This window comes from Daphnia pulex, chromosome 9 (assembly GCF_021134715.1).
Source record: "Daphnia pulex isolate KAP4 chromosome 9, ASM2113471v1".
NCBI classification, from domain to species: Eukaryota; Metazoa; Arthropoda; class Branchiopoda; order Diplostraca; family Daphniidae; genus Daphnia; species Daphnia pulex.
This window is the reverse complement of record NC_060025.1, coordinates 882,602-897,139: the sequence shown is the minus strand read 5'-3', so window position 1 is coordinate 897,139 and position 14,538 is coordinate 882,602. Positions and strand designations below refer to the sequence as shown.

General features: G+C 40.1%; 2 protein-coding genes across 3 annotated transcripts; one reads left to right on the top strand and one right to left on the bottom strand.

The window, feature by feature from the left end:
- The first annotated feature begins 213 nt into the window (after positions 1-213).
- LOC124202049 lies at positions 214-2,571 on the top strand. The gene is made up of 5 exons (XM_046598318.1): positions 214-366; positions 473-1,370; positions 1,471-1,581; positions 1,651-1,785; positions 1,863-2,571. Exons 1-5 carry the CDS (start codon positions 340-342, stop codon positions 1,988-1,990), a joined length of 1,299 nt encoding a protein of 432 aa, XP_046454274.1. The 5' UTR covers positions 214-339; the 3' UTR covers positions 1,991-2,571.
- Positions 2,572-3,254: 683 nt separating this feature from the next.
- LOC124202044 (muscle LIM protein Mlp84B-like) lies at positions 3,255-11,989 on the bottom strand. Of its 2 annotated transcripts, none has more exons than XM_046598312.1 (11): positions 11,590-11,989; positions 10,724-10,856; positions 10,337-10,508; positions 6,952-7,066; positions 6,764-6,860; positions 6,029-6,110; positions 5,706-5,832; positions 5,415-5,590; positions 5,207-5,333; positions 4,856-5,140; positions 3,255-4,782 (listed from the first exon to the last, which is right to left on the bottom strand). In XM_046598312.1, the coding sequence occupies exons 2-11, from the start codon at positions 10,836-10,838 to the stop codon at positions 4,612-4,614; spliced, it is 1,467 nt and encodes a 488-aa protein (XP_046454268.1). In that variant the 5' UTR covers positions 10,839-10,856; positions 11,590-11,989; the 3' UTR covers positions 3,255-4,611. The 2 variants fall into 2 exon arrangements, with proteins under 2 accessions (XP_046454268.1, XP_046454267.1); XM_046598311.1 differs by lacking the exon at positions 6,029-6,110 and adding an exon at positions 6,519-6,606 and having other exon boundaries at positions 11,590-11,808.
- Positions 11,990-14,538: the final 2,549 nt, after the last annotated feature.

Here is a 14,538-nt window from a genome sequence, read left to right as displayed (position 1 = left end):
CCTAGCATATGTTCATAAGACACGCCACGTGTCAATTTTTTGAGCATGGGCATGGGCCACTTTTATCATTTTGATATCTTTCTAGGTTTTAAATGATCAGCCATTGTGACTATAGGGGGCTTATTTTCAAAAGACAAAGTGCTTTTATTGATAAAAGCCTATACTTTCTGTTACCAAGCGGAATCATCTATTGAATAGGGGAAAGTACGATTCATATCTTAAACATTCGGTGCAAGAATTCACTATATAAAGTTCACTATATAAACTCATCTCTGAGATTGCTAGACCGAAGCAAAATTTATTTGATTCTCCATCTTGTGCTGTTGTTCAATTTATATAATGGCTGATTCCCTTGTGCTTCTTCTTGTAAGTAAAAAAAGAATTGTTTCGCATAGAAAATTTCGAAAAATATTGGTCGAATGAACTGGCAACAAATTTTTATTATCACTATTTTAAAATGTGCCATTTATAGGTAGGAATCGTGGTTTTGGCGACAGGAATCAGTGCCCAAACTCCATCCTGTCCCGGCTCTTATACCAGCGGGATTGATTGCAGCTGCAACACACAGAATTCTGGATTTAGCATTATATGTGATGCTGATTATTATTACAGCAGTACTCCAGAAGTAGCAAGGGAAGCCCTTATTTACTATCAGTCGTACGGTCCCGTTGTCTCCTTTTATGTTTATGGCATTACCACAACGTCTTTCAATTACGTCCCGGACAATTTCCTAGCGGGAAATCAAATCCCAAACGTTCAGTTTAAGTGCAGCCACTCTTACTCTGTGATGGGAAATCTGCTACTATTCAGCGTTAACGCATTCACAGATGATTCCGGTGTATGTGGCTTGACGGGCAATGTCACATTCAGCGACTGCAACCTGCGTCAGTTTGACACAACCACCTTAAAAACCTGCAATCAATTGGAAAAACTGGCCTTTATAGACAGTCACGTCGAGACTCTCACCAACATACCCACGTTTGAAAGCTTGAAGAACTTCACCGTTTATTCTCCACGACAATGGAGTGGGGCAACTCAGAGAGGTCTTTCGCGAATGACGTTGGCTCCGGATTCATCGCTTCCGCAATTAACCTATCTGGACCTTACTGGCAATAGTCTCAAAGACGATTCGATTGAATTCGTGTCTCAATTAACTGTTATCGAAGAGCTGCATTTGGAAGGCAACAACTTCGTTGCTGTCCCCAATTTGACTGATGCCTTTTATCTGCACACGTTCTCGATGACGTTGAACGAGAACGCGACGGACGTCTCCGTTCTACTTCCCAATCCGAAGACGCAGTTGAAAACTTTAACCGCCAGTTTTTATTCTTCTAATTCTAGGACCGTGAACAATATTACTACTCTAGAAGGCAAGTAATCCTTGCAAATGTAATTTGAAAATATGGGAGGCAGAAAGATTATTTACCAATTTACCTTTACAAATTTAATTGGATTATTGTTTTTTAATAGGAATGTTTGTTCGTGACACGATTAATTTCCAGTTGAACATGACCGAGTTCAAAGAGAGCGTTTTCTTAGAACCACTTCAAACGAATCGGCTCACCATCAACTTAAATCCAAGTAATTGAACACCAGCGTTTCTATTAATTAATTATTAACTCTTTCATTATTCATTGTATGAATTTTCAGCTTCAAGAATCGCCTGTGGCTGCAACATTTCGTGGCTCATCCGCGACAACCCGGCACTTTTGTTCCAAGTCAACAACGGAACGTGCACCGATGGACGCCCATTCCAGTCCGTTCCCTTAGAAGAAGTGTCATGCTGTAATAACATATTTTCCATTTTGTAGAATAATTAGCTCTTCATTGACTTCGGCCGCTGATTATTTTGTTTTTCCCAGGTCCAACTGATTCGCTACTCCGTCAAATCCAACAGTTGCGAAAAGAAAACCAAGAACTGAAGACGAGACAGTCGAATCTCGAATGTGCGCTGTTTCAATTAAATCCTCAACATATAGAAACATTTTAATATCAGCACTAAACATCTATCTTCCATCCCTCTTGCTCGGCGCCAATAATAAAATACCTTTCAAACATTCATGAATTAGATATACCGCTTCAAATCGAATACAAAAAAATAGCCTAGAGCGCAAACAAATCCTCATGTTTAGGGTCTATTTTCTTCTTGATGGGCGGATCTGTCAGGTCAAGTCCCTCGGTCCATTTCCTCAAGAGAAAAACACACGCCGAAATGTCTCAAAGGCATTCCTACATACACACACGAGGACACAATACTATACCTGAAACTCTCTCCCTGTGGGTATATGTAGAAGTATATAGGCCCAGCAAACAATAGTGTCCTTGTTCCAGCAGCTGTGCACATACACACTACCGAGAATCTCCCCGTATATAGAAATGAAATTCTATTTTATTTTTTTTCCCAACTGAGAAATTCAGTTTGTATTCGCTTCAAAAGAAGGCAAGCACAAGTCATGAGAGAAGGGGCATATAGGAAGGAGGGAGGGAGGCATCAAAATGGGAAGGTCGACAGTTTAAATAAAAAAGGCGAGATGTACAATTATTATTAATGTATACGCGTTGCTGAACAAAGAATGTTTGAAAACCTTTTTTTTTTTTTTCTTTTCAATTTCAGGTTGCCATCTTTTTGTTTGTTTTGCGACTCCAAATGAGTTTGTGCAACCAAGGCGAAATATGATTGAACGAAACATTTTGATAGGAAATAATTATCAATCGATGCAGAAATAAAAGCAACGAAAATTTTTAAAAAATGTCGGAAATGAATTCTGGGGGAGGGGGTTGATTATTCGCTAGAAATTCGGGAGTCAAGGTCCATATTCCGTCAAATGAAATCGTTCGCAATTTAAGGAAATTGATCAGCTTATTTAAATTCCGTTCGGTTTTTTCGTTTAGTCCATTCAAAGGCAGTGAAAAGCTTCCGTCAGTTCCCCAACATTCCAGGTGATATTACAGACTTATCACAGCTGTGTGTGTGTGTGTGTGTGTGACCCAACAGACAACAACAGCAGGAGAAGATAAGAAATTCATGATAAACGACCACCCTCCAAACCCAAACTTAAAAAATAAAAAAAAAGTCTCGAGTTTCACGTGTGTGCATTTTTGTTTGTTTAGTTCAATGTTTGAACTCGACGATTAAACTTGTCAAAAAATCAGATAAATGGAAAACTTTGTTCTGGATTATGTAAAAGCGATACTGGAGAAACCCAAAAATCCAAAAAAAAATAAAAATAAAATAAAAATGAATCAAGAAGATATCCAAGTCTGAATAGATAATTCTTGAACGAATAAGAATAATAATAAGGAAGCGCTGTTGCCGCTACAGAATCAAAGGGCGAGAGAGAAGCAGAATAAGAAATCAAACAGGGAATCAATTTTTTTTTTAACCGCTGAAACAGCTCCCAGGTGAATAGTGGAATTTAAAAAAATAATAATAATTAAATCAAATAAAGAAAAAAGACAAACAAAATAGGACACAATTCATCAGCTGCTGTCAGCGCGTGTTATTTATATAAAGACGTAACGAGTTATTAGTCAACAATTTTGTCTGCTTGTCGTCGTGATTGTTTGTTTCCTGGTGGGTGAAATGGTCGCCAAAAGCCGCAAAGAATTTGAGGAGAGGGGGTCAATCAAAAATATGAGGTTGAAGAAATAATAGCAACAAATTCAAATTAAAAATAATAATAATAATAACAATCAAAATATCGTTATACAAATATGGCCACCTCGTCATCACACTCGGACACGTCATCACACACATGCGCTCTCTCCTTCAAACATAAAATCAACTTGTGTATAAATAATAAGAAAATAGCAGCATCAAATAAAATAATATCAAAAGCCAAACAGAAAATTTTTAAAATAATAAAAAAACACCGACAAAAAGAAGAAAAAAGAAAAATTTAGAGAATTCAAGAAATGACAACTTTAGCGTCACCTGTTGTCGATTTCTTTCATTCAAATTTGTTTGTTTTTCCATCTTTTTGCCATTCAATTTTGATTCTGTTCATCTTTAAATTTGTTTTTGAAAAAAAAGGCCTTTCACGACACGAGTTAGATGCATGATGAATCAAGGACTAGAACGACTCATTCCATGAATAAAGGCCGACATTTCTGCCCGCCATTTTTTGAAAAATAAAAAGACTACAAATATTATACGCTAGGATCAATCGATTAGTCAAATTTGATAGGTATCGGAGCGAAGAAATAGTTTAAAAAAAAACATTCGGAGATTAAATATAATTTTGAACAATCGTATGTGGATTATTTTGTTTTTGGGTGGGTAATAATAGAAAGAAATTTGGTGTCTGGACATTTGTGGTGTATCAAAAAGCTGAAAACAAAATTTTATTTTGTTTTTCTTTAATTTAGAAAAAAATCCCCCCACTTAACTTAATTCCCCATAAAAAGCATTTGATTAATATTTTTATTTCTTTTTTTTTTTTTAATATTTTTCTCTTTTTTTTGTGTGGTAATCCCTCAAATTTTAGGAGGTGAAAAAGCAGCGGACAGCGCGAGTGATGCGGTTAATAACCCCGTCATCAACATCATCTATAAATCGTATTGTCCGAAAAAATGATTCTTTTGTTGTTTTGTTTTTTAAAATTTTTAGTTTTAGAAAGTTTGCAGAGCTCCGCCGCCCATGCCGTAACCGACTCCGTGTGGGCCGAACTTTCTGCGATAGCAGCCGACGCAGTAAATGTCATTGTCGGGACCGTCGTTCAGGTTGGTCGAGTCCAACGAGTGATGACAATCGCTGCAGTTGAAACAGCGCTTGTGCCACACCTAATATGTCCAAATTAACCCCAATTAAAAAAATAGGAATTTAAAAAATAAGGAAAATGATGTCAAAACTTACTCGGGTCTTGCTAATCATCTGCTCGGCGGCGTAGACGCAGAATCCGCAGCGAGGGCAGCCCTCACCTTCTGCGGCCTTGAGGCCCTGCTTGGCCTCGACGGGCACGTCAGCGGTGCCTGTAGTGCAGACCAGAGTGGGCGAGTGGCCGTAGCCGAAGCCTTTCGGTCCGAATCGTTTGCCGTAGCAGGCCTTGCAGTAAATGTCCTTGTTGGGGCCGTCGCAGGCCAGGACAGAGTCCAGCGGCCGGTGGCAATCGCCGCAGCTGAAGCACTTTTTGTGCCACTCCTAAAAATACAAATCACATTTTCATTAGGTTATAAGACTGGATATGATTAATTGTGTATGACTCACTTGTCCTTTGGACAGCATCAGCTCAGCCGCAAAGACGCTTCCGCCGCAACGGGGGCAACCCTGGCCCTCCGGAGCCTTGATGGTCTTGGTGTCGATAGCCTTGAAAGCCAAATTTTCCATGTCGTTTCTGAATTAGACAAAAAAGTTGAAATGAGATTGTAGGATGTACATAGAAATGTTTGGCATGGAGCCGGCAGCCAAAACGTACGGAATGGAGTCGGCCATCAGGAAAGCGCCTCCGGCTCCGAATCCGTATCCTTTGGGGCCGAATTTCTTGGCGTAGCAGAGCTTGCAGTAGACGTCACGATCTGGCCCGTCACAGGCCAGCACCGAGTCCAATACGCGCTTGCACTCTTTGCAGTTGAAGCAAGTCTTGTGCCAAACCTGCCACCGAAATCCAATCAAAATTTTAAATAAAAAAATAATAATTAATAATAATGAGCTTTTTTTTTCTTTCTTAGTTTTAAAAAAATTTGTAATTCTTTTTTAAAATTTTTACCGTTCCACGAGCCAACATTGTCTCGGCGGCGAAGACGGCGCCGCCGCAGCGCGGGCATCCGTCCTGTCCTTCAGTCGCCTTGATGACGCCCAAATCCGGCCGGCTTGGACGCATCTTTTCCGCATTGCTGCGTTGCACAATTTCATTTTAAAAAACAACAATGATTATTCTAGTTGGAATTTTAATTTTAAAAAAGAAATTTGAAAATGCTGGTAGACACTTTGCGGCAAGCGAAATAATTAAAAAAATGAAGGCTGTTATGTACAAGAGTAGGATTCAAATAATATAAGCTGGGGTGTGGGGTTTTACAGCGGCACACCTACCCCTTATCGAGGCGGTCTACGTCGGAGGTAAGTGTCGTGCCGAAGCCATAGCCTATCGGGCCGAATCCTTTGGCATAGCAAACTGGATTATTCGGCCAGCATATGAGATGTTATACATGTGTGAGTGTTTTGTTTTTTTATTGGTCGTCATCGTCGGCGGACCCAAAAAAAAAGGAGAGAATAGGAAATGGTTGGGAAAGAAAATTTTTAAAAAAATCATTGGTTATTATAGCCCAGGCATGAAAATGAATTAAAAGCCAAGCCTTAATGATTAAACATAGTCATTATCAATGAAATAAATAAGCGAAATTATATGAATAAGCGCACATTCAAATTGGCTTAGAGATTTTTAACAGGAAAAATATTCCCAGATTTAAAATTAGCGCGCGAAAAAGAATTGTTTTTTTTTTTAAAAAGGTTTATTTAAAATGGATTATTCGTTCGTTTGTTTTTTTGTTTTTCTTTTTGCATGTGGAATGTGGGTGTATACCTCAAAACTGTCAGAGCGTCGCTCTGCAAAATTCCGGCACCTTGACCAAAACCGTAGCCGGACGGTCCGAATTTCTTGCCGTAGCACACTAATTTTAAAATTTGATGATTCATATAATTATCGCTAAAATCATTTCTCGTCTACTACATCTCGTGGTAATTATCCATCCGAAGATATTTCTCGATTGCGTTATTTATTCGCAAGATGGCCTAAAAAAATTGTGTCGTTAATTAAATAATACTTACGTTTGCAGTAGATTTCTTTGTCGGGAGCTTCGCAGCAGTTGGTCGAGTCCAGATGCTTGCGGCAGTCCTTGCACTTGTAGCACTTCTTGTGCCACGACTGCCAACATCAAGACAAATAATCGATTTCTTATTATTGCCAAACAACCAGCTGGATTATAGTAGCCAATAGTAGTGTCTATAGTACGTACTCTGCCACCGGCCAACATCCGCTCGGCTTCGTAGACGTGGCCACCGCAGCGGGGGCATCCTTCGCCAGCCGGAGCCTGCGGCACTGGCTTCTCAGCAGCAGGAGCCGGGCGATTGCTGTTGGTTGGTGTCGTCCGGAATGAAATCGGATAGCGGCGGATGGAGAGGGAGGTGAAAAGAATGTATAAGATTATTTTGATCTAGTCAACACTTTTTCAAAACAAGACACACAAAAGATAATGAGATGCCCGTCCTGCAATCGCAGGGCAGACAGCCAAAACATTCAGCGAAATAAAGCTCGATGGATTTCAATCCGGTTTCTGATAATGAATTCGTTGCTATGCAATGTGGAAAATAGATACTATTTAATTTAATAGCCAAGTTTATTTTATTTTTCTTCCCCGAACCGGATTGAATGTCAATCGAAAATTGAGAGTTATATAAGCCAAATATGTAGGCCACGCCCATCAGTTACGTAATCATGCCGTAAAAGATCATTTGATGAATGAAGCCAAGCTTTTTGGTTAAAAATTCAATTGAATTTTGCCATCTTTTTTGCTTTTTGTTTTTTGCCAAATGCGCATTAAATTAAATTCCTTTCAAGTTATATATAAAAAGCTGTATGTCTGAATTACATAATTCACGCGAATAGCCAGTAGTAAAATCCCTCGCATGTAAATATAAGCACGCAGTGAAGCGAATGAGTATAAGCGGGTGTGGATTTCTTTGAATGTTTAGTGTTTTAGGGTTAATGGTGTGTCGTGATGGTCGTCATAGCATTAGGGAAAGGGGGCGGGGACTCTTCTTCTTTTTTTAAAAAATTATTGTACGAATTTTACAGAAATAATTTCAAAATAGAGATCTGGAATTTGCGTTTCGGAAGTTGTATAATATTAATAATGCTACCAAAGAAAATGGATCGAGTCTGCAAAAATAGTACTGCTGGAATGAGCAATGGGAAAAGGGACTCCCAAAAAATCGAATAATGTAATAAGAAGCAAATTGAATCAAATGAAATTAAAACCAAAATTAAAAACGAGGAAAGTATCGTCTCCAATAAAAAGAGAGCAGAACATCAGGCATCGATTGTCGGAAAGAAAATTGGCGCTGATTATATCAAAGAAAATTCAATCCGAAAAGTGAATCAATTGCTCACGAATCTGAAAAAGGAAGATTCATTTAAAAAATGAAAGACAATTCGCCTAGATTTACTTTCTTTTTTTTTTTTCTTTTTGAATATTTGATTTGTTGACAAATAAAAAGATTTCAATTGTTTTTTGGACGAGGAAAATAAAATGATAAAAATAATCGAAGGGCTCGTAAAACAAAATTGAGGGCAGTTCCTTATCCCATTACCATCCGATATATAGTACAATCATCAACTTGATGGTCGTAACTTTTTTTTGTGTCTTATTAATGGACTGTTATATCATCAATTCAAAGTGAGAAATTAAAAAAAAAAAGACATTAAAATCTAAATTTTCGAATTCATTTTTGGTTGCTCGCGGTTATTCATCAAAGAAAATAAAAAACCAAACCAAAAAAGAAAAATGAGGTGAGACACAGACAAGAGAAACTTAAAAAAAAATAAAATCGCACGACCAAGAAGATTTGGTGAGTGTCAGATTTGAAAAAGACAATGAAGAGAAACAGAAGATGAATAGAAAACGATCAAACTCCAGAGCTCTGGTTGTGTGTGGACTTTATAGCAATCAAGAGAGTGAGAGAGAGAAAGGTGACTGAATTGTGGGAGAGTTTGTGAATGAAATTAATCGATCGGGCCACAAAAATATTAACCCAAAACATTTTTTTTTAAATCAATTATAAAATTATATCGTTAAATAAAAAAGAATCATCCGCAATCGAATTTTTTGAGCGCGCGCCGAGCCAGCATCAGCCAAAAATGCCAAATAGCCCAAACGAGAATAAAAATTAATATATTGGAGGAATTTCAAACCTTTCCATCTTAGATTTCGTCATCAAACTATACCTGATCTGAATATTTTCTTACTGTTGGAAACGGTGTCGAAACAAACACACACACATCGCGTGAACGCCGGAATTGGATAATTTGATTTTTGTGCGGTGTCGCAAGTGACGCAATGAAATTATTTGTAATAAAAAAAATTTACGGAGAGCAAAAGAAATTGTGTTGTTCTTTTTTTTTATTATGTCTGAAACCAATTGGTAAATAATGTAACGCCACGTTAAAATGAGAAAAAAATAATGGAAAAAAAGTTAAAGCGGAAAATGAAGAAGGAAGGAAGAAACAAATTAAAACGTCAAAATTTTCAGAATTTGTTGTCTAAAGCGAAAAAAGGTCAATCGTATGTACGGCGAATCAGGAAAACTATAGATAGAACTCGAAAATATAAAAAGCCAATGGAGATATTGCTAATTGAACGAAGGACAATTATTCAAAAAATAAAATAAAAGGACCGAATTGGAGTGCAAAATAAATTATTTCAAAGCGCGCCAAATTTGAATGTCTTAAGAAGGAAATAGTAAGTGGCATATTGAAAGTTGGGGAGGGTGTAATAGGGCGGTTATATAAGTCGGCGATGGGGAATTGTGTTTTGTAATAATAATTTTTTGTTTTGTTTTGTTTTTTCGAGTCTGGTTTGGCAGTAAAGGTGTGTGTGTGTGTGTGTGCACGTGGCGTTCTCCTTACTACTCGCGCGTTCAAGGCTTAGCCCCGTAAACAGCGTCGATCGGCTTGTTTCTGATGTAAGAACAGGAACCAAAACAAAACAGGGGAGAAGGGAGAAAGAAAGAGAGAGACAACACGTCACTCTTTGAATGTCTCGTCTTATAAATCGAATTCCATTAAATAATTAATTATTTTTAAATTTAAAAAATCGTCTAGTGGTATAAGGAACGCCCTTTTTGTTTTGTTTTTATTATTAGCCCCCGACCTGATTATACCATTTGTTTTTCATCCCCTAAAAATATATATCTTGATTCATTTAAGTCAATCGATTATGTAACTAATCGGATTGGATCGTTTTTAATAATCGGCCCCGAATTTTAAAAAAAAATACGAGCAGGAAAAAGCTAAAAATTTGATGAAGCGCGCCACTTGCGTTACTTCGCTCAAGTCAACCGTTAACAAACCAAAAAATAATTTAAATAAAATAATTTGATAAAAAAAAAACAAATGCCACAAAATTAATATAAAAACGGCTTCTGTTTTTTTTTGTTGGCAAATGTACACACAGGATTTGAGCTAAACGGTTGTTATTATGTACGGTGGTTTTTTTTTGTGGTGTATGTATATAATATGTATAGATAAGGCTACGCATGGGTAAATAAAAATTCCGTATGAAAATTCTCCAAGATCCAAAAAAAAAATGAAAGAAAAGAAATAAGAGAATGTACGGGACTTACGAGACGGACTGAGTGTTGCCCAAATGTTCTCCGACGTCCATGCTCAAAGCTCCGGCTCCACCGCCGAATCCGTATCCCTTGGGTCCGTACTTGCGAGCGTGACAAACCTTACAAAAGAGCTCGTTCTCGTGAGTGTTGGCGTTGGTCGAGTCCAACATCTTGTTGCACAGGCCTTGAAATAAACAAAAGAGGGAAAATGATTTAATTACACTTGTATCAAATCGACAATCAATTGTTATCCAAACGTCATTCTCCATCCAAAAACACCGCTTCCATCTTCCATCAACATCTTCCTCCATCCACATCTTCTTCCATCTTTCATCCAGCCTCATTTTTTTCCATTTTTTTTTTTCTTAAGGCCAATCAAAGTTGATTAGATCATTTTACCGCATTTGAAGCACTGCTTGTGCCATTTCATGCCACCGGCTACGCGCTCTTCGGCGGCGTACACGGACTTGGAGCACTTGGGGCACTTGGCGATATCGACGGGGACGAAAGGCATCTTGAAACGCTAAACGATCTGCATCAATTGGAAATTGGAAAAAAAGATTATTAGAAAAGAAAAATCACCAAACGTCTAATATGATGATCGAATTTGATCGGCAAGCAAAATGAGCGATGATCGGTGCGCAAAGGTGATAGTAACCGCGAGAGGTCCATATAAGGACCTCATTGAACCGGGGAAGGGAACCGCGCCGTATGTGTTTGTATTTATCTTTTGGTTTACGTGGGACAGGAGAGTCTATACCGTGCTGGGGACCGTTTCGGTTTAAATTTAGATCCATATTATTACAGCCGAACGGCAGCAGCAGCAGCAGGGGACCGTCTGTTGGGGGGGAAATTGGACAGGCAACAACTGCTGCACACACACAACGTGGAACACTCTACTACTACTACTACCCCAGCCAGCAGGCACCTTTTTTCAACAATAACAATGGACACAATCCTTTGCTGGAGGATCCCAAAAGATCTCAGCTCAAAATCCAAACAAAATGGCGCCCCATCTTTTCTACCACTAGACGGTCAACGTTGAAAAATCAACGAACAACCAGCCAACAAATTTTCAAACTTGTCTGCCAAAATCTCGTTCACTTTTGACGTGAATCAAAATGCTCCCCCCCAAAACTATTTCAAAACTTTTAAAACTCTGTTCAAAATTACACATTGCAATTCAAAAAAGGCTGTGCGGTTGTCACTTAATTTAAAGTCTATTTCGGAATCAAATAAGAAATGAAACGGCAGTGAGTTCTTACCGGTGTAAACTTGTGCGAGAGAGTAAAAACGTCGAGAGAGAGAGCGACGAGAGTGTGTTGTGTTAGGTCACAGAGTCGGCAACCAACTAGCGTCGAAACAGGTTAAGGCACTGGGGTTTCTTTATCCCTGGGCAACGGTGAGGGCGACGGTCGAGCTGCTTACGAGAGCTGCGGAGCTTGTGATTAACAGTGAGGACTTGCGACGGTCCCACCCCGTGTAATATAGGGTGGAGAAGACGTGCGCGGGGGTCAAGTTCACAAAAAGAAAAAGGGAAAACAATCAGCAGACGGCGACACGTAACAGCAGACCATGGGACCCAATCGCCGTCGAGATTCCACATCCATCGGACCCTCCCTTTTGCGGCGAATCCTACAGCACCGGGGCGAACTTTTCTCTCCCCCTTTAACCAAACGTCGTTTTTACTTTTTTTCCTTCTCCACCACCACCAAAACGACCACGCCCTTTCTCTCTCTCTCTTGGAACTCGGGGGGGTTTAATTATAGACCGATGCGCTCAATAGCTATTTTTCACTCGGCGCCGACATTTGCTTCTCTCTCCGCTCAGCAGCAAATCGGTAACTCTTTATTATTTTTCTCATCTGGACGGCCTAGTTCTTCTCCAGCAACTGCCCTCATCCAACCAAACGAAACGGGAGATCGTGTGTCATCTTTTTATTTACCTTTCGGCGCGTGTGGCAACAAGAGAGGTGACGAATTCGTCACGCCCGATTCCAACCGTCTGCTGCTGCTTTGCTCTTATTTGGCTCAAATGATTTTATTTTTGAATTGTTTTCGCGGGTCTTTTGATTTTCTTTTTGGGTCGTGTGGCCAAACGATAAATACAGAGTGGATATTAGTACCTCGTGTGTGCATGATGCTATATGCACATTTTTTCTCCGCATTTTCTAAGTTTAGCCGTGAATCATCGCCTTGTGTGTTGGATATAGGATCGCTACAACTTACGCGGGATGGTCGTCGGTCGGAACCGGGATAAAATGAAACTTTTTTTTTTTTTTAAATTTTGCACGCGGGCAAAGGAATGTGACCTCGACGGACGAGGGCACGGTGACAGCCGACATTTTATTTTATTTTCTTGTGTAGTACTTCTTCTTCTGTCGAAAATAGTCGCGCGGGACTTTTGAAGATGAGAAAACGGCATCAGAGCGCGAGCGTTCTTATATAGGCGCTTCAAAATGTTTTCCCTATTAGAAAATTGTTATCCATTTGCGATAGGAGAAGTGCCAGCGGGCGAATGTCCCTCGCGGGTCTTGTGACGTGATCGATCGAGACGAAATCTGTCACCCCGGGGACGGACAAATGTCATCGTCAAAGAGAGCGCGTGCGTTTGCGGGAGTTATATCGGTTGGAGTGAGGGGGGATATAGGGGAAACCGTTTACCCGTGATATTGCCCGGATTCTCTGCAGCTCCTAGCCGTTCTTCAAAAAAAAAATCTTCCGAAAAAATATCCTTTTCGACCAATGCCCAAATATAGGGCCGGCTAGACGCTGCTACTATACCGGCGGAAGGATTCCAGACGCACAAATTGTGGGTGTGACTTGAGAAAGTTGCGCCTGGAACGAGAAGCATTTCTCTCTCTCCCGCGATGACGAAACCCCCCCGTCCTGCTAGATGATCAGCTCCTTTGTGGAACCACTATGGAAATGAGATGGCACGCCAACAGCCAGCCAAGGGACGGGGTCACGCAAAAAGCCATTTCCCGGCCGTGCCAGCTGGAAAGTGCCACACACTCGGGACACCGCCGCAAAAGGGTCAGCCGCCATTTAGCTAATGAGCTGTCTGATATTCTTGGCCTTTGAATTTTTGGTGTGGCCTCCTTTGAAGAATTTGTTAGACCTCAATATGAGATAGAAGGTTGGATCCCATAGATCCTTTTCAATTCCTGCAGGGCTCCTCCTTTCGACTGCTCCCAAGTAGGTGTTGAGCATCAAAGATATCGCTCCTGAATCGCTTTTAAAACCATCTAAAACCCCCGCGCGCACAAAAAGATCATCAGGAATCTTCATTCTTCTTCTCGTTTGTATTTTTCCCAACCGAAAATAGACGCGGTCCATTCCAGGATCGATTACACATCTTTGAGCCACCAAGGACAAAAGAAAAGCAAAAACAAAATTGCGGTGTGGCTCATCGCTGACGCCGTGCGTGCGTATCAACGTTCAAATGTTGTCCGTTAAGACTCATCGAATAGTTCTCCCAGCAATCCCTGGGCTTCAAATGAATCACACGCTTGTAGCCCAGCTGAAACATATCAAGCCAGTATATATCGTGTGTACAAGTAAGTAAGTGTGTGTGTGTGTGTTTGTCTTGAAGTTGTCGGGACGATCGACACCCACCGCGCCCGCATCACCGACACAAATAGAGTCGTGAGTCAGTCGCTAGGTAAAAAGAGGCTCTAAGTTTAGCACGGCCGTGCTCCACATTTCGCTCCTGCCACGGACGCTAGTCGTCGACGGTCTCCGTTTATAAAAGAAAAGAAACTCAAAATCGGGTCCAATGGGCTGCTACTGTTGCCCGCCGGATGCCCCCACACCACACACTCTGCGAGCTAGAAGAAATGGGGTTCTTGTTATTTTCCAAATGGGCCAAAGTTTTTCTCTTCTTGCCACTCGGACCTATACATATAAGAGACCAATGTTTACATTTGAATGTTATGTTACGATATCCAAGAGTGTTGTGTGTGTGTATAGGTTTCGTGGAAAATGTTTGACTCTAGGAGAAAAGAGCTCCAAGTTTCTTCTTTTCTTTTTCTCCAGAGTTCCGAGGTGTACAGCTGGGCGACGAGCTTGTTTTAAAATTAAACTCGCCGGGTCCGTGTTATCTAAAAATACACCACCCCTTTTTAGTTGCATTTCATTTTATTGACTCGACTGGGAGAGGATGAAAAAAAAAATAAAAATTTAAAAAAACCAACCCAACCGACGATTTGCAGC